At 41.1% G+C, this 25,726-nt stretch overlaps 1 protein-coding gene across 3 annotated transcripts in view; it reads left to right on the plus strand.

The window, feature by feature from the left end:
- Positions 1–23,094, plus strand: part of ece2 (endothelin converting enzyme 2) — a 199,050-nt gene extending 175,956 nt beyond the window's left edge. For 2 of the 3 annotated variants that reach the window (XM_033032198.1, XM_033032197.1), the window contains exons 13-19: positions 1,118–1,195; positions 2,719–2,822; positions 6,376–6,486; positions 6,586–6,653; positions 7,980–8,170; positions 14,175–14,270; positions 22,755–23,094. In XM_033032198.1, coding sequence (XP_032888089.1) covers positions 1,118–1,195; positions 2,719–2,822; positions 6,376–6,486; positions 6,586–6,653; positions 7,980–8,170; positions 14,175–14,270; positions 22,755–22,931 — 825 coding nt within the window. In that variant the 3' untranslated portion in view covers positions 22,932–23,094. Of the gene's footprint in view, positions 1–1,117; positions 1,196–2,718; positions 2,823–6,375; positions 6,487–6,585; positions 6,654–7,979; positions 8,171–14,174; positions 14,271–15,777; positions 15,977–22,754 lie in introns of those variants that run through there. The other variant, XM_033032199.1, reaches the window with a different exon arrangement.
- The last annotated feature ends 2,632 nt before the right edge of the window (positions 23,095–25,726 follow it).

A 25,726-nucleotide genomic window follows, 5' to 3' on the forward strand; every position in this document is an offset into this window, starting at 1 on the left:
AGGTAAATGCAGAGTACTGCTGGCTGAAACTCACGCTTTTAGATCTGTCAGCCTGACCTTCATTGAAGCAGTTTGTACAACCACATTATAATGGTATTTTAGCACTTCATCTGTTTATGTAGAAGAAAATGGTCATGTGTGCATTTTACAATAATAGACAATAGACAATAAGTACAGGAGTAGGCCATTTGGCCCTTCGAGCCAGCACCACCATTCAATGTGATCATGGCTGATCATCCGCAATCAGTACCCCATTCCTGCCTTCTCCCCATATCCCCTGACTCCGCTTATCTTTAAGAGCTGCAGTGGTTAAACTTTTGCTGATAATATCATTGACACTAAAGGGCCTGTCTCACTTTCACAACCTAATTCACGACCTTTTTTACTCGTGGACATTTTTCATCATGCTAGAAAAAACGCCCCGACCTACTTGATGCCACGAGTACCTACGATTAACATCACGGCCTGCTACAACCTACCTACGACCTCCTACGACCTCGTGACAACCATGCTGCGAGTATGAGTCAAGGGCAAACTCGGCAGAGGTCGTGAATTAGGTTGTGAAAGTGGGACAGGCCCTTTACTCAGCTCATTGGTGTCATGGAATGAACTGCAGATGCTGGGGTTAAACCGAAGATAGACACAAAAAGCTGGAGTAATTCAGCAGGTCAGACAGCATCACTGGAGAAAAGGAAAAGGTGATGTTTTGTGTCGAGGCCCTTTTGAAGAAGCTGGAGTAATTTATTTGATTATTGGCTGCGTTTCTGAAGCCGCTGAAGTGTAAATGGAGTCAATGATGGGAAGTTTGGTCTGTGTGATGGACTGGACTACATCTATAACTGCAATTTCTTGTGGTCTTGAGCAGAGCTATTCTCAAACCAAGTTACCCTTCTTCAGAAGGGTCTCGACCCGAAACCTCACCTAACCTTTTCTCCAGAGATGTTGTCTGACCGACCCACTGAGTTACTCCAGCTTTGTCTTTGTTGGGATTCCATCAAACAGGGCTTCATCTGAATATCTTTTAGCACAACGATTAACACGTTTTAAATGGTTACTTTATAATATGTTATAAGTCACTCTTCTGACACATTTTGCACTTTTTCCCCTTTTCTGTTAGGCTGATGCCATTTATGACATGATTGGTTTTCCACACTTCATTTTAGATGCCAGAGAATTGGATGAAGTCTATGATGGCGTGAGTAAATTAAAAAAAACAAAGGAGTTAAGATACTGAAAAGTGTACAAAATCATGAGAGGAATAGATCGGGCAGATGCACAGTCTCTTGTCCAGAGTAGGGGAATCGAGGACCAGAAGACATAGGTTCAAGGTGAAGGGGAAAAGATTTAATAGGAATCCGAGGGGTAACGTTTTCACACAAAGGGTGGTGGATGCATGGAACAAGCTGCCAGGGGAGGTAGTTGAGGCTGGGACTATCCCATAATTTAAGAAACAGTTAGACAGGTACATAGATAGGACAGGTTTGGAGGGATATGGACCAAGCGCAGGCAAGTGGGACCACTGTAGCTGGGATTTTGTTGGCCGAAGGGCCTGTTTCCACACTCTATGACTCTATGAAACAATGTAAAGGGGCAGTGAATCTGATATAACTAAGAATTTCAGGTACATTAAAGGCATGGAAAATAGTTGAAAAGCGTGCATGCTTAAGACCCAGCATTCTTTATAAGGTTCTAATCTGGCAACTACATCCAAATAACATGCTTCACCAAGACTCCTATGCAGCTATAATGATTGGACTGGTGGTGAGGACAGTGGTGGGTGTTCTCTGGTAAGTGTAACACAAATGTAAACCTTGACTTTCTTCTTGTATTTTTTCTACAAATGGGAAGGCATCTTTAACCGGTAGTCCCTAAACCAGCCCCACAACAATAAAGTTGCACAGAAATATCTAAAATAACTATCTAGAATTATCTAGTAGGGTTCTGACCTGAAACGTCACTATCCATGTTCTCCAGATATACTGCCTGACCCACTGAGTTGCTTCAGCATTTTGTGTCTTTTTTTCTAATAGAACTAACTGTTCATTGTTTTCCTAAGTTCAGGATAGTGGGATGAAGGTGCAGAGAATATCTGAGATGTCCTGAAGCTTCTTATGGGATCACATTACTTGTCAATTATTGAAGAATTATCAATGGAATTTCACAAATAACAAAAAAAATCTAGCTCTGTTTCGGGATGGCACAGTGGTAGAGTAACTGCCTCACAGTGCCAGAGACCCGGGTTCGATCCTGACCTTGGGTGCTGTCAGTGTAGAGTTTGCATGTTCTCCCTGTGACCGTGTGGGTTTCCTTCCAGATCTCTAGTGGAGTCAAGGGATATGGGGAGAAGGCAGGCATGGGTTATTGATAGGGGACGATCAGCCATGATCACAATGAATGGCGGTGCTGGCTCACAGGGCCGAATGGCCTCCTCCTGCACCTATTTTCTATGTTTCTATGTTTCTATCTCAAAGATATGCAGATTTATAGGTTAATTGTCCTTTAAATTGCTCCGAGTGTGTAGGGATTGGATGATCAAGTGGGATAACATAGAACTAATGCGATCAATGTGAACTAGGTGATCAATGGTTGGCAAAGGACCTGGTCCAATGCTGTACCATTAAACCATACTAAACTATACCTTACTAAACCAAATACACATTGTTTTTTTAAATTGCTGAACTCTCTTCCAATAATCTGTATGTTTCCATTTTTACTCAGTATGAAGTATCAGAGGATTCATTCTTTCAAAATATGTTGAATTTCTACAACTTTTCAGCCAGGATTATGGCCGATCAACTTCGGAAAACACCAAACCGAGACCAGTATGTACTCTGATATAACTCTGTATGTACTCTGTATAACTCAGTATGTACTCTGATATATCTGCTCACCTTGCATTACTTATCTTTTTTCCCACCGACAAAGGTTCTGATGAAATTGTACATTTTAAAAGTTATGAAAGAATTTTAATTAGTTAGTTTCTGTTGCGCTTTTCAATAATTGCAGAGTAGATTTTACAGATTTGTGCTGCAAGCTAAGGTTTCAGCTCCAGCGATCAACGATTTTGATATAATTTAATGGAGAGAAATTATTTAAGAGTCCATTGATCTTTACATCCAAGTTTTCAATTTTTATTCCAGGGCAAGGAAGCCAGTTTCTACTCACGTACATGTTTTTCAGGATGCACAAGAAACTTTGAGAGTATATTCAGTACAAATAATGAAAACATAATTTGTGCCATTTTTACAGTTATGCTGCTTGTTTAATGTTTTGCAATAACATTCAAACAATTTTATGGAAAGACATTAAAAGCATTACATGTGGAACCTGCTACTTGGTTAAGACCTTAAAATTTGAAGGATGAACACTATACAATACCTTTTTTTAAATTTAACCTCACTGAACACCTCCGCTCAGTCCGTCTTAACCTACCTGATCTCCCGGCAGCTCAGCACTTCAACTCCCCCTCCCATTCCCAATTTGACCTTTCTGTCCTGGGCCTCCTCCATTGTCAGAGTGAGACCCAGCGCAAATTGGAGGAACAGCACCTCATATTTTGCTTGGGTAGTTTACACCACAGTGATATGAACATTGACTTCTCTAACTTCAAATAGCCCATGCTTTATTTCTCCATCCCCTCCCCCTTCCCAGTTCTCCCACCAGTCTTACTGTCTCCGCCTACATTCTATCTTTGTCCTGCCCACTGCCCTGACATCAATCTGAAGAAGGGTCTCGACCCGAAACGTCACCCATTCTTTCCCTCCAGAAATGCTGCCTCACCTGCTGAGTTACTCCAGCATTTTGTGTCAATCTTCGATTTAAACCAGCATCTGCAGTTCTTTCTTACACACCTTTTTTAGAATGTTCTATCAGAGGAAATTGTAAAAGATTTATAGCTAAAAATAAAAATTTTATATCCTTTTGCATACAATGAAAGTTGTCTACTTCAATACATATCTACATGGCACAGTGCAGCACAGAAACGTTGGTCCACAAAGTCTGAGTTGAACATGATACCTAGTTAAACTAATCTCCTCTGCTGCACATGATCTATATCCCTACATATCCAAAAGTCTCTTAAATGCTGCAATCATATCTGCCTCCACCACCAACCCTGGCAGCGCATTCCAGGCACTCACCGCTTTTTGTATAAACAAAACGGGCCCGCACAGCTTTAACCATATAATCATATAACCATATAACAATTACAGCACGGAAACAGGCCATCTCGGCCCTACAAGTCCGTGCCGAACAACTTTTTTTCCCTTAGTCCCACCTGCCTACACTCATACCATAACCCTCCATTCCCTTCTCATCCATATGCCTATCCAATTTATTTTAAAATGATACCAACGAACCTGCCTCCACCACTTCCACTGGAAGCTCATTCCACACAGCTACCACTCTCTGAGTAAAGAAGTTCCCCCTAAACTTCTGTCCCTTAATTCTGAAGTCATGTCCTCTTGTTTGAATCTTCCCTATTCTCAAAGGGAAAAGCTGATCCACATCAACTCTGTCTATCCCTCTCATCATTTTAAAGACCTCTATCAAGTCCCCCCTTAACCTTCTGCGCTCCAGACAATAAAGCCCTAACTTATTCAACCTTTCTCTGTAACTTAGTTGTTGAAACCCAGGCAACATTCTAGTAAATCTCCTCTGTACTCTCTCTATTTTGTTGACATCCTTCCTATAATTGGGCGACCAAAATTGTACACCATACTCCAGATTTGTTCTCACCAATGCCTTGTACAATTTTAACATTACATCCCAGCTTCTATACTGAATGCTCTGATTTATAAAGGCCAGCACACCAAAAGCTTTCTTTACCACCCTATCTATATGAGATTCCACCTTCAAGGAACTATGCACGGTTATTCCCAGATCCCTCTGTTCAACTGTATTCTTCAATACAGTACGTCCTATTTTGATTTGTTCTGCCAAGGTGTAGCACCTCACATTTATCAGCATTAAACTCCATCTGCCATCTTTCAGCCCATTCTTCCAAATGGCCTAAATCACTCTGTAGACTTTGGAAATCCTCTTCATTATCCACAACACCCCCTATCTTGGTATCATCTGCATACTTACTAATCCAATTTACCACACCTTCATCCAGATCATTGATGTACATGACAAACAACAAAGGACCCAACACCGATCCCTGAGGCACCCCACTAGTCACCTGCCTCCAACCCGACAAACAACCATCCACCATTACTCTCTGGCTTCTCCCATTCAGCCACTGTTGAATCCATCTTGCTACTCCTGCATTTATACCCAACAGTTGAACCTTCTTAATCAACCTTCCATGAGGAACCTTGTCAAAGGCCTTACTAAAGTCCATATAGACAACATCCACTGCTTTACCCTCGTCAATTTCCCTAGTAACCTCTTCAAAAAATTCAAGAAGATTAGTCAAACATGACCTTCCAGGCACAAATCCATGTTGACTGTTCCTAATCAGACCCTGTTTATCCAGATGCTTATATATATTATCTCTAAGTATCTTTTCCATTAATTTGCCCACCATTGAAGTCAAACTAACAGGCCTATAATTGCTAGGTTTACTCTTAGAACCCTTTTTAAACAATGGAACAACATGTGCAGTACGCCAATCCTCGGGGACTATTCCCGTTTCTAATGACATTTGAAATATTTCTGTCTTTAACAGCTTTAAACTGTGTCCCTCTCACATTGAAGCCATGCCTCTAGTTTTTCGTATGCCTCTAGGTTTGATTGTCTACCTTATCTATGCCCCTCATAATTTTATATACTTCTATCAGGTCTCCCCTTAGCTTCCGATGCTTCGGCGAAAACAATTTAAGTTTGTCCAACCTCTCTTTATAGTCTATACCTTCTAACCCTGGCAGCATTCTGGTAAACATCTTCTGCACCCTCTCCTAAGCTCCATATCCTTCCTGTAGCGGGGCGACTAGAACTGCACACACTGCCACAAATGTGGCCTAAACTGCAATATAACTTCCCGACTCTTGTACTCAATGCCCTGTGATGAAGGCAAGCAATCCATATGCCTTCTTTATCACTCTATCAACCTATGTTGCCACTTCATGTTGCCACTGAAAGCTGTGGACTTGCACCCCAAGATCCCCCGACACATCAACGCTGTTAAGGGTTTTGCCATCAACTATATACTTTCCCCTTAACTATCTGACAGAATGTTCATTAATCGAATACAGTCCTCATAAAAATATTAATGCTAGCTGCAAAGTATTTACTTCTGTTTGGAACATTTCTGTCACTTCTGAGAGATGTAATGAAAGAAATGATAAATAAAGTCTGTGGTAATTGTATACTGATAAACCATAATAAAGAGCAGATGGAATACTCAATCTTGTACTTGTCGTTTGTGTCTAGGTGGAGCATGACACCTCCGACTGTTAATGCGTATTATGTGCCTACAAAAAATGAGATTGTCTTTCCAGCGGGTATTTTGCAAGCCCCGTTCTATGCCAGAAGTAGCCCAAAGTAAGTACTTCCCGTGACACATTTGAGGGATGACATCTAAATTAAATGTTCATTGTGTAGATACTGAATTACTAATGTTTCTTTTTCACTTAACTGTAGGTCTCTGAACTTTGGTGGCATTGGTGTGGTGATGGGCCATGAATTAACACATGCCTTTGATGACCAAGGTACAGTAATGGTAGCAAACTCCAAATATACAGTTTTGCAATTTTGTCACTTGAACTTTGCAGACATAAACTTGCAACTCTTACCAGAGCGTTCTTTAACTGGAGCGGGATTGTTTCAATATTAAGATCACCATAATGGTCATAATTTTGGAGCAGTTCTCTGTCTCCATTGTATTGGACAAGCCAGGCTCATGAATGATTTGCATGATAAAATCAAATATTACTCTTCTACCATTTAGTTGTAGTCAAGTCAAGTGAGGAGTCAAGAGTGTTTTATTGTCATATGTTCCGGACGGGACAATGAAATCCTTACTTGCTGCAGCACAACACAATATGTGAATATGTAAACATTGTATATAATGGGGGGAAAAAGAAAAAGTTCACTAAATCACAAATATAGTGCAAATAACAAATAATAATATAGTCTTTTGCAGTTCAGAGCTCATAGCTTATTCGTTGTGTTCAATAGCTTGATGACTGTGGGGAAGAAGCTGTTCCTGAACCTGGACATTGCAGTCTTCAGGCTGTACAGTCCACATTCAAGCTGGATTTCAATTGCTGTTGATCTATCTAGTATTCATTACCATAGTGGGGTTAACCAGCAGCACTCTTTGAGAAATCATTCTGTATTTATCCCTTGAAATGTGAAAGGTGCAATGCACTGGGTACTTGGTGAGACCACTGTCCATAGCTATAAATGTAACCAAACAGAAAATAATGAAAATACTCAGCAACCTTGGAGACAAAAAAACGGAGTTATCAATTCAAGTTGATTAAGTTTCTGACAGACCCATAGAATTGTTATGGGACAGAAGCAGGCATTCAACCGATCAAGTCTGTGCAATCTCAGCAGTCCATTCCTCCTTTCTTCAAGACAAATATTCTCTCTTCCATTACCTATCTAGTTCTCTTTTGAAGGTATGGATTAATTCTCAACTCCATTCGCATATGGAGGCAATGAATTTCAGGTCATAATCACCCTTCACATAGAAAGAGTTTTTTCCGCATATTCCCCGAGTAATTTATACTCCAAATTTTAACTCTGCCTCCTGATCCTTAAACTACATGTTAATAGGAATGGATACCTCCTTCAAATCTCTCCTGATCCTTCTTCAGTAAAATGAGAACAGTTTGAACCCGCAGCTGAAATCCTTCATCAACAAAACAACTTTAACTTTCAATGTAATGTTGTACGTAGGTGTGTGGGCAGAAGAGCTCATTTGTCAAATGCATTTGCATTTTTTAGAGCAAACAGTTTGGGCTACAGCATCATCATGGCTATGTAATGTTATGTTACATTTTACTCTGTAACATTATCGTGTGCAGGCAGGGAACATGATAAAGATGGCAATTTACGACCATGGTGGCAAAACTCTTCACTTGAAACTTTTAAGAACAAAACTGAATGTATGGTCAACCAATACAACGAGTACACTGTAAATGGAGAGCATGTCAATGGGAAGCAAACCTTGGGTGAAAATATTGCTGACAGTGGAGGCCTCAAAGCTGCATATCATGTAAGTATAAAAATATATAGGCATTTAATAATGTGAAGTATTTGATATCTTATTGATACCTTGTAAATAAAGCAGACTAGGAATGGTAGAGTATACATTAAGTTGGAGGTGTGAGGTGAACTTGTACCAGACCTATACTGGCAGCAAAGTTCTTATTGCCCACCGAACCTGTATGTTACACTCCTTTCATTCTTGAAAAAACCTTTGCCAATGGAAAATTAGGTTGCAGGTTGCAGTGGAGCTTGTGATGGTGGATTAAGGTAAAGAGGATTGAACTAAATGAGAGATGTGGAAATGCTGGAATGTTGTGTAGAAATTGTATGGTGAGATGGAGTTTGAAGGATTGTGCTGTCGGGAGAGACAGGAGAAGGGTGTAGACAGAGGGGGTTACGTGAGGAGTGAGACTGGATTGATAAGTGAGGTTAATATAAGATTGAGAGATGTGAGATGAATCAGATCAAAAGTAGAGGTTGTTGGAGAGAAGGTTGGCTGTAGGTCAGGAATGTAGGGAAGGGGTGGAGGTAAAAATGATCAATGGTCCTGAGAAGGGCCTGAGCTGGACTTAAGGACCATTTGGACAGACTATTGATTGTTGGAGCAGGGGCTAGGTGGATATATAATTGTTCTGAAGATATTGTCTGGTCAGGGGTGCAAGAATATGTAGCAGAACAAATATAATAGTTCTAACATCAACAAAACCATTTCAATGGGGATAAACTCATACATGATGAATGCCTCAGACACATTTTGGCTGTGTTTAACATGTTGAAAAGGGCTTCAATTAGGGACTATTTCATTGTACAAGTCCATTACTGTTTGCCTTGCATCCTACATTACAAAGCATTTTGTGCAAGTGTCATCAAAACATGTAATGCATTCAATTTTATATCATTTCTCTGCCCAGTAACTTTCAAGTATATCTGAGCAATATGTACAATGGATGCAGAAACAATTTCCTGAGGTGTGTTGCACTAAATGCTTGATTGGGTTCTTGATAAAATTAAATTATGTTCATATAGTACTGCAGTATCAGACAGTAGACATTCTGCGCTATCCAGCAATACCTACGTACAATTCAGCTTCAGAAGGAGTTTTATACAGTAGCATTTAAGTCATATATTAGGAAAGAAGATAAATCATTGGGTGAACGAAATGATCAGACAGATGTGAGCCAAGACTCGCTGTAAAAAAAATTATGAAGTACATTGGAGTAAATTGGGACAGTTTGTTTTATGGGAAAGATGTGGAAGAGAAATGGAGGACATTTAAAGGGGAAATTTTAAGAGTACAGAATCTTTATGTCCCTGTTCGGTTGAAAGGAAATAGTAAAAATTGGAAAGAGCCATGGTTTTCAAGGGAAATTGGACACTTGGTTTGGAAAAAGAGAGAGATCTACAATAATTATAGGCAGCATGGAGTAAATGAGGTGCTTGAGGAGTATAAAGAATGTAAAAAGAATCTTAAGAAAGAAATTAGAAAAGCTAAAAGAAGATATGAGGTTGCTTTGGCAAGTAAGGTGAAAGTAAATCCAAAGGGTTTCTACAGCTATATTAATAGCAAAAGGATAACGAGGGATAAAATTGGTCCATTAGAGAGTCAGAGTGGACAGCTATCTGCAGAGCCTAAAGAGATGGGGGAGATATTGAACAATTTATTTTCTTCGGTATTCACCAAGGAGAAGGATATTGAATTATGTGAGGTAAGGGAAACAAGTACAGTAGCTATGGAAACTATGAGATTCAAAGAAGAGGAAGTACTGACACTTTTGAGAAATATAAAAGTGGATAAGTCTCCAGGTCCGGACAGGATATTCCCTAGGACATTGAGGGAAGTTAGTGTAGAAATAGCAGGGGCTATGACAGAAATATTTCAAATGTCATTAGAAACGGGTATAGTGCCGGAGGATTGGCGTACTGCGCATGTTGTTCCATTGTTTAAAAAGGGTTCTAAGAGTAAACCTAGCAATTATAGACCTGTTAGTTTGATGTCAGTGGCGGGCAAATTAATGGAAAGGATACTTAGAGATAACATATATAAGCATCTGGATAAACAGGGTCTGATTAGGAACAGTCAACATGGATTTGTGCCTGGAAGGTCATGTTTGACTAATCTTCTTGAATTTTTTGAAGTGGTTACTCGGGAAATTGATGAGGGTAAAGCAGTGGATGTTGTATATATGGACTTCAGTAAGGCCTTTGACAAGGTTCCTCATGGAAGGTTGGTTAAGAAGGTTCAATTGTTGGGTATTAATGGTGGAGTAGCAAGATGGATTCAACAGTGGCTGAATGGGAGATGCCAGAGAGTAATGGTGGATGGTTGTTTGTCAGGTTGGAGGCCAGTGACTAGTGGGGTGCCACAGGGATCTGTGTTGGGTCCACTGTTGTTTGTCATGTACATCAATGATCTGGATGATGGTGTGGTAAATTGGATTAGTAAGTATGCAGATGATACTAAGATAGGTGGGGTTGTGGATAATGAAGTCGATTTTCAAAGTCTACAGAGAGATTTATGCCAGTTGGAAGAGTGGGCTGAAAGATGGCAGATGGAGTTTAATGCTGATAAGTGTGAGGTGCTACATCTTGGCAGGACAAATCAAAATAGGACGTACATGGTAAATGGTAGGGAATTGAAGAATGCAGGTGAACAGAGGGATCTGGGAATAACTGTGCGCAGTTCCCTGAAAGTGGAATCTCATGTAGATAGGGTGGTAAAGAAAGCTTTTGGTGTGCTGGCCTTTATAAATCAGAGCATTGAGTATAGAAGTTGGGATGTAATGTTAAAATTGTACAAGGCATTGGTGAGGCCAATTCTGGAGTATGGTGTACAATTTTGGTCGCCTAATTATAGGAAGGATGTCAACAAAATAGAGAGAGTACAGAGGAGATTTACTAGAATGTTGCCTGGGTTTCAGCAACTAAGTTACAGAGAAAGGTTGAACAAGTTAGGGCTTTATTCTTTGGAGCGCAGAAGGTTAAGAGGGGACTTGATAGAGGTCTTTAAAATGATGAGAGAGATAGACAGAGTTGACGTGGATAAGCCTTTCGCACTGAGAGTAGGGAAGATTCAAACAAGGGGACATGACTTGAGAATTAAGGGACAGAAGTTTAGGGGTAACATGAGGGGGAACTTCTTTACTCAGAGTGGCAGCTGTGTGGAATGAGCTTCCAGTGAAGGTGGTGGAGGCAGGTTCGATTTTATCATTTAAAAATAAATTGGATAGGTATATGAACGGGAAAGGAATGGAGGGTTATGGTCTGAGTGCAGGTAGATGGGACTAGGGGAAAATAAGTGTTCGGCACGGACTAGAAGGGCCGAGATGGCCTGTTTCCGTGCTGTAATTGTTATATGGTTATATGGTTATATTCTTGAAAAAACAACATTCTTGCAACAATGAAGTAAAGCATAACAGTTAAATATGCAATAGCTTGGTTATGGTCTATGGTGGATAGACACACAAGGAAAGAAATACCTTCCAAACAGTAATTAAAATATAATGTATTGTGGATGCACATCTGTGGTCAGCACTATCACTTATTAAGTTTGCCCAACATGCTTTCAAAGTGTCTTTACATTCCTCACAACTATGCAGCCGCAGATGAGGCGATGTGATGTCATTATGATCTTTTGGTCGCAATGTCTGCCCAGATATCAGTGAAAGGATTTATGGGTGGAGTTTCATATGAATTCATAGCCTTTAATCTGCTCACCTGCAATTTGGAAGAGACACAGACATAGAATGGTACTGCACAAGAACAGGCCCTTCGGTCCACAAAGTTGGTGCCAAACATGATGCCAAGACCATCACTTATCTACCGGCACATAAGCCTAGTCCCTCGATTCTCTGCACATCCTCATGCCTATCCAAATGTCTTTTAAATGACGTTAAAGTATTTGCTGCCAGTGTTTTACAGACACTCACCACATGCTGTGTTAAAAACCCTGCCCCGCACAGCTCATTTAAACTTTGTCCCTCTCACCTTAAAGCTATGCCCTCTAGGATTTGATTTTTCAAAACTGGGAAAAGATCACGAATGTCTACCCTATCTGTGGCTCCAATAATTTTATATTACTATGGCTCCAATAACATGTCCATCAGGTATCCACTCAACTTCTGGTTTTGCGGAGAAAATAATCCAAGCCTGATCAACCTCTCCATGATGTTAATACAGGCATCATTTGGGTAAACCTACTCTGTACCTTTCCAAAGCCTCCACATCCTTCCTGTAAAGTGGCGACCAGAACTGCACACAACACTCTAAATGCAGTCTAACCCAAGTCCTGAAAAGCTGCAATATGACTTCCTGATTCCTTACTTAATGCCCCGATCTATCAAAGCAAGTATACCATATGCCTTTGTTACCACTCTATCTACTTGTGTTGCCACTTTCAGTTATGGACTTGGATCCCTCTGTCCATCAATGCTGTTAAGGGTCATGCCATTAATTGTATATTTTCCTCTTGCAATTGACCTCCCAAAGTGCAACACCGCGCACTTGCTCAGATTAAACTCCATTTACCATTTCTCCACCCGTTTGTGTAGCTTATTTACATCCCACTCTATATTTTATCAGTCTTCCTCACAGCAATCTTGGTGTCAGCAAACTTACGAACCAACCCATCTATGTTTACATCCAAGTCATTTATATATATCACAACAACAGGGTTCCTAGCAGAATTACCTGCAGAACTTCACTAGTCACAGACCACCAATAGACCTGTTGGTATTCTTTGAGGAAGCCAATAGCAGGATGGACAAAGGAGAATCAGTGGATGTCGTTTACCTGGATTTTCAAAAGGCATTCGATAAGGTGCTGCACGTGAGGTTGCTAAAGAAGATGAGAGCCCATAGTGTCAGAGGGAAGATACTAGCATGAATAGCAAGTTGGCTAGATGGCAGAAGGTAAAGAGTAGCAATAAAGTATTTTTTTCTAGTTGGCTGCCAGTGACTAGCGGAGTTCCGCAGGGGTCGGTGCTGGGGCCGCTACTCGTCACGATGTATATCAATCATTTGGATGAAGGAATTGAAGGTTTTGTGGCCAAGTTTGCAGATGATACAAAGAGGGGCAGGTAGTGTAGAGAAAGCAAGGACTCTGCAGAAGGACTTGGACAGGTTGGGGGAGTAGGCAAAGTAGCAGATGTGTAGCACTGTGTAGTAAAGTATGGAGTCATGCATTTTGATAATAGAAATAAAGCTGTAGACTATTTTCTAAATTGAAAAGGAAATCAGAAACCGGAGGTGCAAAGGTACTTAGGAGTGCCCAAAAAATTAATTTGCAAGTCGAATCAGTAGTAAGAAAGGCAAATGCAATGCTAGCATTTAAATCAAGAGGACTAGAATATAAAATCAGGGATGTAATGCTGAGGGCTTATAAGGCACTGGTCAGATCGCACTTGCAGTATTGTGAGCAGTTTTGGGCCCCCTATCTGTGGAAGGATGTGCCGTTGAGAAGATTCCGGAGAACGTTTACAAGCATCCTCCCAGGAATGAGTGGGTTAACATATGATGAGCGTTTGATGGCACTGGGCCTGTACTCGCTGGAGTTTAGAAGAATGAGGAAGGACCTCATTGAAGCTTACCAAATGGTGAAAGGCTTGGTTAGAGTGGATGTGGAGTGGATGTTTCCACTAGTGGGAGAGTCTAGATCCAGAGGCCATAGCCTCAGAATAAAAGGAAGTACCTTCAGAAAGGAGATGAGGAAGAATTTATTTAGTCAGAGGGACGTGCAGGAAAGGGTGAGATATTCATTATGTGCGGACAGATGAGAGTTGGTCTTGGCATCATGTTCGGCGTAGACAGTGTGGTTCCTGTTCTGTCTTTTATAAAAGGGAAAATAGAGATTGAACTGGTTATGAGTTATTATAGGAGGGCCTGGTGTATATATAGTTTTCCTGAGGGTGAGCCGGACGTAACCATTAATATACTGATTATTTTTACCATTTACCATTAATATTTTGACATTCTTAAATTGACTGCAACCTTAATCATGTTTTGTAAACATTTCAGGCTTACAAAACTTGGGTGAAACGGAATGGAGAAGAAAACATCCTGCCTGCTGTTGGACTGACCAACCATCAACTATTTTTTGTAGGATTTGCGCAAGTAAGAGAAACGTTAGATAGATTTAGATGAAGATTACTTTACCAAATTTATTCTTCACATTTAAAACTTTAAAAAATCAAATTGAACTTCAATGTTTGAAACTTATTTGAAAAAATGAGGGCATGTTAGACATTGGTCTCAAATAATGCATGCAATTGTTCTGTCTGTGATAGTAATTGAGATACGGAGGATCATTTGGGGGATATTTGTATTTGGGCAAAGTGGCAGAGTAAACGTTAAAGTTAAGACATTTACAGCATTAACATCACTGCATTTGCTCACCTGGGCTACTCCAGTAGCATCTCCCAGCCTGTAACCTCTGCCAACTGCCTGATTATGTCGAGCAAAGAAGTCCTTCTGCAGTTGTACAGAGCCCTAATGAGACCACACCTGGAGTATTGTGTACAGTTTTGGTCCCCTAATTTGAGGAAGGACATTCTTGCTATTGAGGGAGTGCAGCGTAGGTTTACAAGGCTAATTTCTGGGATGGCGGGACTGTCATATGCTGAGAGAATGGAGCAGTTGGACTTGTACACTCTGGAGTTTAGAAGGATGAGAGGATATCTCATTGAAATATATAAGATTGTTAAGGGCTTGGACATGCTAGCGGCAGGAAACATGTTCCCGATGTTGGGGGGATCCAGAACCAGGGGCCACAGTTTAAGAATAAGCATTTAGAACGGAGACGAGGAAACACTTTTTCTCACAGAGAGTGGTGAGTCTGTGGGAATTTCCAGGTTCTCTGGATGCTTTCAAGAGAGAGCTAGATAGGACTCTTAAAAATAGCGGTATGGGGATATGGGGAGAAGGCAGGAACGGGGTACTGATTGGGGCTGATCAGCCATGATCACATTGAATGGCAGTGCTGGCTCGAAGGGCCGAATGGCCTACTCCTGCACCTATTGTCTATTGTCATAAAACTGTTGAACTGTGAGAATGGGGGAAAAAAGCAGATCTTTGAGTAAAGCAATGAAGCAGAATGGCCGATAAGCTCGGGCCCAAATAAACATTCTTTACTCATACACACAGAGTAGAAGGAGAACACTGAATGAGCTGGAAGCACAAATTTAACTTGGATGACATGGTGTCTATATGACCACAAGACAGTCTACACTGGCAATCAAATTGACCAGGTCATTAGGTCGACAGGAAAGATAGAGAAAATGATAGGAGAATAACTGTTTTAATAATTTAGGAGGAAATCATTTTGATGATAAGAGTACTTAAGGTAAGCAAATAGTTTTGAGTTGATAAATAGAATTAAGAAATTGTGTTAGGACTTCTTCTGAGATTTATGTATAGGTTCAATTATATTAACCATGTTGGAGGAAATGTGTTAATGTATAAATTAGCCATCAATCAATCAATCAATCAATCAAAGACTTTATTGTCATTCAAAAATACACCAACAAATGCAAGTCTGAATGGAATTTCGTTGTATCTGGCTCACTGTGCACCGTAGCTATGAGTCTGGTAGTAGTTTCAAAGGAGGTTCATTACTTTGCAGCAGTGTACACAGGAGAAAGAATGCATCCTGGAATTCCCAAGCACACAGATATTGGATTCAGGATCGACACTTAGCAAAGTCAATGAAGAAAATAGCATAAGTGAAGAGTAAAACTTGCCCGATCCCAGAAGTTCTCCCCCTCCTGTTTTAAATGAACTTGATTAAGTGAACATTACACATTTCATTACTAGATTCTTCCAAGTTCTTAGTTTAGTTTAGTTTAGAGATACAGTGCGGAAACAGTCCCTTTTGGCCCACCGGGTCCGCGCCGAACAGCGATCCCCGCACAATAACACTATCGTATACCCACTAGGGACAATTTTTACATTTACCAAACCAATTAACCTACATACCTGTACGTCTTTGGAGTGCGGGAGGAAACCGAAGATCTCGGAGAAAACCCACGCAGGTCACGGGGAGAACGTACAAACTCCGTACAGACAGCGCCCGAAGTCAGGACTCATAGTCAGGATCTCCGGCGCTGCATTCGCTGTAAGGCAGCAAGTCTACTGCTGCATCACCGTGCCACTCTTCACCTGGGATTGGATAATTCATCCTGTGGCTTGGAGATTTGCACATGTCAGTCAGCTATTAAACAGATGCATTCCTGAAGGCACTTGGTAGATTCTCTGAAAAGAGATTGCTGGTGAAGTTTGAGACTCATGGAGTTGAATGTAAATTATTGAGCTGGCTACCTGTCAAAACAGGGGGCATGGAGTAGGGAAAGGAAGTAGCTATTCAACATGATGTGATTTGTAGGGGTCATAGCCATAGAATCAGCATGGAATCAGGCCATCTGGTCCATGTCCACACCACATTAGGCAGGAAATTGTGTTGGGTAGACTAATGGGACTGAAGGCTGATAAATCCCCAGGGCCCGATGGTCTGCATCGCAGGAAGAAGCTCTAGAAATCGTGGATGCATTGGTGATCATTTTACAATGTTCTGTAGATTCAGGATCAGTTCCTGTGGATTGGAGGGTAGCTAATGTTATCCCATTTTTTAAGAAAGGCGAGAGAGAGAAAACAGGGAGTTATAGACCAGTTAGGCTGACATCGTTGGTGGGGAAGATGCTGGAGTCAATCATAAAAGATGAAATAGCAGCACATTTGGATAGCAGTAACTTGCTCGGTCCGAGTCAGCATGGATTTACGAAGGGGAAATCATGCTTGACTAATCTGCTGGAATTTCTTGAGGATGTAACTGGGGAAATGGACAAGGGAGAGCCAGTGGATGTACTGTACCTGAATTTTCAGAAAGCATTTGATAAGGTCCCACATAGGAGATTAGTGGGCAAAATTAGGGCACATGGTATTGGGGGTAGAGTGCTGCCATGGATAGAGAAGTGGTTGGCAGACAGGAAACAAAGAGTAGAGATTAACGGGTTCCTTTCAGAATGGCAGGCAGTGACTAGTGGGGTACCGCAAGGCTCAGTGCTGGGACCGCAGCTATTTACAATATACATAAATGATTTAGATGAAGGGATTCAAAGTAACATTAGTAAATTTGCAGATGACACAAAGCTGGATGGCAGTGTGAACTGTGAGGGGGATGCTATGAGAATGCAGGGTGACTTGGACAGGTTGGGCGAGTGGGCAGATGCAGTTTAATGTGGATAAATGTGAGGTTATCCACTTTCGTAGCAAAAACAGGAAGGCAGATTATTATCTAAATGGTGTCAAGTTGGGAAAAGGGAATGTACAACGGGATCTGGGGCTCCTTGTTCATCAGTCAATGAAAGTAAGCATGCAGGTACAGCAGGAAAGTGAATGGCATGTTGGCCTTCATAGCACGAGGAGTTGAGTATAGGGGCAAAGAGGTCCTTCTGCAGTTGTACAGGGTCCTAGTGGGACCACACCTTCAATATTGTCTGCAGTTTTGGTCCCCTAATTTGAGGAAGGACATTCTTGCTATTGAGGGAGTGCAGCGTAGGTTGACAAGGTTAACAAGGATGGCGGGACTGAGAGAATGGAGCAGCTGGGCTTGTATACTCCCGAATTTAGAAGGTTGAGAGGGGATCTTATTGAAACATATAAGATTATTAAAGGTTTGGACACGTTAGAGGCAGGAATCATGTTCTCGATGTTGGGGGAGTCCAGAACCAGGGACCACAGTTTAATAAGGGGTCAGCCATTTAGAACGGAGACGAGGAAACTCTTTTTCTCACAGAGAGTTGTGAGTCTGTGGAATTATCTGCGTCAGAGGGCAGTGGAGGCCGGTTCTTTGGATACTTTCAAGAGAGAGCTAGATAGGGCTCTTAGAGATAGTGGAGTCAGGGGATATGGGGAGAAGGCAGGAACGGGGTACTGATTGGGGATGATCAGCCATGATCACATTGAGTGGCGGTGCTGGCTCGAAGGGCAGAATGGCCTACTCCTGCACCTATTGTCTATTGATCCCAGTGGCCATACATCCATATTAAACCCAGGTTCCAGCACATGGCCTGAGCCTTCAAAGCCTGACCTATTTGAGTGCTCATTTGGACATCTCTTAAATACCATGAGAAATTCTATTTCAACCACACTCTCTGGCAGTTCATTCTATGGATGAGAAATGTCATCTTCAAAATCACCTTCAAATCTCTTACCCCTTACCCTAAATGTAAGTCCTCCAGTTTTATTTACCTCTGGTAAAGGGAAATAAATCCTGCAGTCTAATCTACCCATCCCCTCATAATTAGAAATACTTCACTCATGCCCCTCTTAACCTCCTCTGCTCCAGGACAAACAGACCTCCCCTCACCAGTGTCTTTCACTGTGCCTTTCACATGACACTAAACTAAACTAAAGGCCGTACTCTGTTCATTGTAGATTCAAAATCCTACCCTTGGAAACTGGGCCCTTCTTCCCAACCCATCATGCCAACCATGATGCAAATATATGCAAATACTTGTGTTTAAGAAGGAACTGCAGATGCTGGAAAATCGAAGGTACACAAAAATGCTGGAGAAACTCAGCGGGTGCAGCAGCACTATGGAGTGAAGGAAATGGGCAACGTTTCGGGACGAAACCCTTCTTCAGACTGATCCGAAGGAAATAGGCAACCTATTTGCCTATTTCCTTCGCTCCACAGATGCTGCTGCACCCGCTGAGTGTCTCCAGCATTTTTGTGTACCTATGCAAATACTTGCCTGCATTTGATCCATATTCCTCTAACAAAAAATATCGATGTATCTGTCCAAATGCCTTTCAAACATTGAATTGTATCTGCCCCCATCACTGCTTCTGGCAGCTGGTTCCACATACCCTGCAAAAAACTTGCCCCTCTAAATCTTTCCCCTCTCACCTTAAACTATGCCTGTTAGTTTTAGACTCCCCGACCTGGGAAGAAGACTGATTATTGCCCGCCAGCCAGACACGGTGTTCTTCGGTACAGGTGCAACCGGTGGTGGTTGGCAAGTAGCTACTGGGCGGAAGGCTGGCTGCTCTGTCCCGGTTCTCTCTCTCCTCTCCCTCTCTCTCTCTCTCTCTCTCTCTCTCTCTCTCTCTCTCTCTCTCTCTCTCTCTCTCTCTCTCTCTCTCTCTCTCTCTCTCTCTCTCTCTCTCTCTCTCTCTCTCTCTCTCCCCCCGTTATGTCATCCCCCTGAGCCAGGAAGACCCGGTCCCTCAGACCTGAACCGCACAGTACATTGTATAAATAACTATATAAATATGTCAAGGTTCATTAAATAAACTTTATTTGATGCGGCCTGCCAACCGCTCACAGACATGGGATCCGGCCCCTATGCACAACAAGTTTGCTCTAACCCAAGCAACATCCCATTGAATCTTTTCTGCACTCTCTCTAACTTCATCATATTCTTCTTACAGCAGGGTGATCGGAACTGCACTCAGTACTCCAAGTGCAACTTGATACAACTGTATCTTGATGTCCCGACATCTAGACACAGTGCCCCAGATGATGAATGCAAGCATACCATTTGCCTTCTTCACCATTCTGTCTACCTGTGTTGCCATTTTCAGGCAGCTACGTACTGGTACCCCAACGTCTTGCTGTTCAATAATACTCCCCCAGGGAACTAACATTCACGGTGTATATGCTGGTCTAGTTTAACTTCCCAAAATGTATCACTTTGCACTTGTCGAAGTAAATTTGATCTGCCTTTCCCTTGCCCACTTTTCCAGTTGATCTAGATCCTCTTACAACTTTCGACAGTCGTCTTCATTGCCCACTGTACCATTAATTTTGGTGTAATGTGCAAACTTGCTAAACATGCCACCTAGCAGCAAATTAATAACATATGTGATGAACAATAAGGGACCCAACATTAATCCCTGCAGCACATTGCTGGTTACAGGTCTGAAATGCAATTCTCCACTACCATTCATTGTCTCCTATCACCAATTATGTATCTAATTTGCCATCTTCCCCAGGATCCCATGCTAACTTGCTTGACCAGCCGACAATGCAGGACCTTGTCAAAGGCCTTGCTAAAGTTCCGGTAAGCAACATTCACCACTCTGCCTTACCAATCCTTTTGCTCACCTCTTCAATAACTCCATTCAATTGGAGAGTTCTTTGCCTTTCCAAATGCAGATTGATCCTGTCTCTCAGACTCATCTCCAGTAACTTGCCCAACACTGATGTTGGCCTCACTGGCCTGCAGTTCCCTGGCTTGTCCTTGCAGCCCTTCTTAAATACAGGCACAACTCCAGCCCATTCCTGCTACCTCACCCGTGGTTAAGGAAGATATAAAAACCTCTGCCGTGCCCCAGCAATTTTCTTCCTTGCTTCTCACAATGTCCCAATATACACTGGTCAGGCCCTGTGGATTTGTCCACCTTCATGTGCTTCAACAACCACCGACAACTCCTTCATAATGTCGACATGCTTCGGGATATCACTGAACTCACTAGCTTCACTTGCTCTCTGGTGAAAACAGACTGCGTTTAAGACTGCGCCCATCTCCTGTGACTCTACCAGTAGATTCTCTAATCCTGCCTGCCCTGTGCTTCACTCTAAGAGGACATGTTGTCCCTGAACTCCCCCATCCGACCAGTCCTAGCTATTTCCATAATTATCATGAAACTACTAGAATCTTGCTCACTGGTCCCAAAGTACTCCCCCACTGACACGATATACCCATAAACATCGTGAATGAAGGTACATAAAACCAAGTTTGCCGACAACAAAATAACTACAATTGTAGCGGTATGGACAGGAAGAGTAAGTCACAAGGATTTGTTTGTACATTATATGAATGGGGTCAAATGGGCAAGTGAATTTCACCGTAACCCATCTGAGATCGCCCATTGTGGACCTAAATATGGCTGCACACTTTCTAAAAGTAAAAGGCTAAAAAATTGGGGGTCTATATAATTTAAAGGATTATCACATCATCGATGGACAGAGCAATTGAAACGGTCAATTGCTTTTATATCTAGAGCACTAGAATGAACGAGGAAATAAGTTAACCAATGGCTACAAAGGTTCATAGTTTAAATATACTTCAAATTCCATGAATAGTTCTGGATATCATATCTTAGAAAGTCCGTATTGACCTTACAGGAATGCATTTCAAGAGAGAGTTAGATTTGGCTTTTAGGGCGAAGGGAATCAAGGGATATGAGGAAAAACGCTGGAACGTGGTACTGATTTTGGACGATCAGCCCTGATCATTTTGAATGGTGGTGCTGGGTCGAAGGGCCGAATGGCCTACTCCTGCACCTATTTTCTCTCTTTCTCTGTTTCTATCTAGATTGACACTTGTACTACAAGAGTAAAAACATGAGGCTAAATTACAAAGACTAATGGATGATTTGGTCAAAGTTTTATAGATATTAAGGGGGTTTGAGGAGGCACAGAGAGTGGTTGATTTGGAGTATGGGACTGAGAGTGCATTGTCATAGAAAATACAGGTAGGCCCTCCAGAGTCAAAGTTGACAAGTGTGATGCAAAACATGGCAGAAATATGGAACTCTTCCACAAACAAATTGATGCAGGGCAATGACTCTGAGAAGGACCAAAGCTACCAAAGGATCTGGGCCAAAGTGGAATACGTAGAGTCAAGTCATAGATTAGTGGTAGTCTTGTGTGGAGCAACACCAAAATATTCCCTCATCAATGATCCTGTAGCCTCAACATTTGTGTCCAAGTCTGACATGCTGCTCATAAAATGTGTAGGAAGGAACTGCTGATGCTGGTTCATTCATTCATTCATTCATTCATTCATTCATTCATTCATTCATTCATTCATTCATTCATTCATACCGAAGATAGACACAAAATGCTGGAGTAACTCAGCGGGTCAGACAGTATCACTGGAGAAAGGGAATAGGTGATGTTTTGGGTCAACATAGAAACATAGAAAATAGGTGCAGGAGTAGGCCATTCGGCCCTTCGAGCCTGCACCGCCATTCAATATGATCATGGCTGATCATCCAACTCAGTATCCCATCCCTCCCTTCTCTCCATACCCCCTGATCCCTTAAGCCACAAGTGCCACATCTAACTCCCTCTTAAATATAGCCAATGAACTGGCCTCAACTACCTTCTGTGGCAGAGAATTCCACAGATTCACCACTCTCTGTGTAAAAAATGATTTTCTCATCTCGGTCCTAAAAGACTTCCCTCTTATCCTTAAACTGTGACCCCTAGTTCTGGACTTCCCCAACATCAGGAATAATCTTCCTGCATCTAGCCTGTCCAACCCCTTAAGAATTTTGTAAGTTTCTATAAGATCCCCCCTCAATCTTCTAAATTCTAGCGAGTACAAGTCGATCTATCCAGTCTTTCTTCATATGAAAGTCCTGCCATCCCAGGAATCAGTCTGGTGAACCTTCTCTGTACTCCCTCTATGGTCAAGTCTGAGTTACTCCAGCTTTTTGTGTCTCTGCAGTTTACAAAATTGGGTTGCTGGTTATTTTAAATGATTGAGTAAAGATTTGCTACCTAAAGTGATAAAGCTTGTATTATTGTGACGTATTTTTTTTTACAGATAAATAATGCAACTAGCTGTAATTGTTATTATCTAACAGGTATGGTGCTCAGTGCGTACCCCGGAGAGTGCGCATGAGGGGCTCATTACTGATCCACACAGCCCAGAAAGAATTCGGGTTATTGGAACATTATCAAATTCTAAAGACTTTGGTGAACATTTCAATTGTCCCTTGGGAACGCCAATGAATCCTGGAAAGCAGTGTGAGGTGTGGTAGTTGCAGTTGGAACTGATGGAACTTTACACTGGATAATCTGTACAAAAAATTGGAAAAAATATGCTGAAATACTGATCCAAGGGGAAATCATGATAAACGAAGACATACTATATATTGTGCACTTTTTAAACTAAAATGTTAAGATTATTAAATGTTATAAACACAGTACATGTCTTGTGTATCACTAGCCTGTGGGATACAAAGCAAATGGGACAACTATCTATAGCTTTTTCCTGAGGAAATAAAGTGGAATAAATTGATGTATTTTTTAAAAATCCACATGACCCAGGATTTGAGCTGTAGATACAAGCATATTTCCAATGCAGATTGATAGTGTCCATTTCATTACAGAGTACCTTGAAGCTGTGCTTTTCTAAATGAATTGAAAATTTAAGCTCGTTTGGCATACGTAGGCGGTATATTTTGAAGTATTTTACGCTGCAAGTTTTGAATCTAATTGTGCAATGCCATTCAAAAAGCAAAATAACGTACCTTTTCTTTGTGAATTATATATTACAGTCTGCAACTGAATAACCATCCAGCTGATCATGCAGGCAATTTGTATTTTATCTATTGTTACAGTGGAAGAGTATAGGTCCTGCAGCCCACTTCCATATTACCCGTCCTTGCTGTCAGAGTAACAGAAAAAGCGTAAATATACTGCTCATTCGCATAACTATGGTAGTGGAAGTCTTAACACAAATGGTCATATTCAGATTATGGTAAAACAACAGTAAAGAGAATTCTGTATTTAAATGCACAATTAGTGCATAATGTAAGAATTTTAATTTACAGATTTAATAACTGAAAATAAATCACAATCCCAGGTATATCGGCCTTATATGTGCAAAGTATAATCTCACATTTTAAAATAGTATATGAACAAAATATTAAAAGTGGGAATGCAACTGAAATAACAACTTTTCAAGAATCCTTCAATGTTCGGTGTCAAATGAGGATAATGAAGAAAAAGGATCTTGACGAGAAGCAATGGAAAATGATTAGTATTTTAAATATCAAAATACAAGGAGAGGAAAGCAAGTGGAAACATTTAAAGATTACAAGATATATAAATGTTGCTTTGCTGGCTGGACTCATTCTTAAATCACGCCTTATACTGTGTGTAGGTATCTCCTGTTGCATTATGTTTCGCACTTCATGGTAGGTGCTGAAGCCTCTGGCAACTCTCAGTAGAGTAGCTACTTTTAAAGTACAGGGGGGGGGATCAAAAACAGTCAATATTATTTTACATTATAGATATTATAAAGATGGATTAAATTATGTTACTAAAACGCAGTACCTTGTTAATGGCTGTGGGCAAATATAGATATGTAAGAAATCTACTTTTGTGATACACTCAGAATCTTATAGATGACTACTTAGATGAGGCTTGTAAGAGCTAGATTCAAGTGTGTATGAGAGCAGATACCATTTTGTTAGCTGTTTGTCTTATTCCAGTGCCTTTATGTGACGTGCCCATGAAATATGGAGAATTGTGAGTGATTTTGGCCAGAATTATCCATGATCAATTATATTATTTTTTACATACAACATAAACAGTGAACATTTTTCTTCTGTCATGCCTATGTTGATTTAAATCATAATTGCTCATGATGCATTACTAACCCAATGCCTTGGTCATCGTGTCAACAATGTTTACTCCAAATTATTTCAGATTCTGTCCCCTTTAGCTGCTTAATATTTATTTCTAAAGAACCAAAGATGTGTGATATTATGCAGTCCTGCTGCAGGGTTTCAATGTGAAATGATGACTATTGCCTTGCACCCCACAAATGCTGCTCAACCCACGACTTCCTCCAGCAGATTGTTTCTTGCTATGGTCAAAATGAGCCACGATCAAGTAATATAAATTCACGATATTAAGCTCCTTTATTCAGATGGAGTGCACCTTTTATTTGAAGGACCACTCGGCTGAGACGTTTATCTTTTCAAGAGATTCTGCCCCTCCACCCCCTCTTGTTTTTTACATTAGTAGGGAGATAACATCCAGTATGCTTCTACACCCGCCAATTTAAAATGACTGATTACACAGTACAGAAAAGGCCTTTCAGGATGATTCTTGCATTGTGTCCCATTATCTGTATAAGCTGCTGAAAACTTTCCACAATGCCATGAGCTAGCATTGCTAGGTCTCAGATCGGTCATTGTGGAAAAATTCCATTGTACAGTACAGCTCATGAAACCCTGCAGCATTGCCTGACTTGTTTGCTCCAAGAACCAACAATGTATTTTTATTTTCTACCTGTTATGCACAAAAACATATATTCAAATTAGTGCTTTTCTGTAGGATGAATGCGTTTAACAATTTAACATATTCATCAATTCTCTCCTGTGAAGTCACACATCTGAAGTTTGCAATCATGTGCATGGTTTATTTGTAAACATTTCACCACTGCAGGATAGTAGAGATCTTAGATGAACAAGAAGTAAATGGAATCATTGTGCAAGATATTCAGGGAATTCAGTAAATACTTCCTTGAACATTGACAGCTATGGGTGAGTTTCTGCTGTGTGCATAATACAGGGAATTCTCAAAGATGAAAGTAAGAGAATGAATCAAACTTGGTAAACGATATTGTGCATTGGGGGGAGCAAGGAAAGGTCAAGGAGTCATGGGTGGGCAATGCCGATTGAGTTACGGCAACATGTTCTGAATTCATTACTACAAAGTCTTCAATGATTTTTGGCTGATAATGTAGACCTCTTGCAGGCCCAGAATCAATCCATGCTTAAAGGACAATACTTTAGCAAGAAGATTCAAACTTTGTACAGGG

Source organism: Amblyraja radiata, chromosome 13 (genome assembly GCF_010909765.2).
Source record: "Amblyraja radiata isolate CabotCenter1 chromosome 13, sAmbRad1.1.pri, whole genome shotgun sequence".
NCBI classification, from domain to species: domain Eukaryota; kingdom Metazoa; phylum Chordata; class Chondrichthyes; order Rajiformes; family Rajidae; genus Amblyraja; species Amblyraja radiata.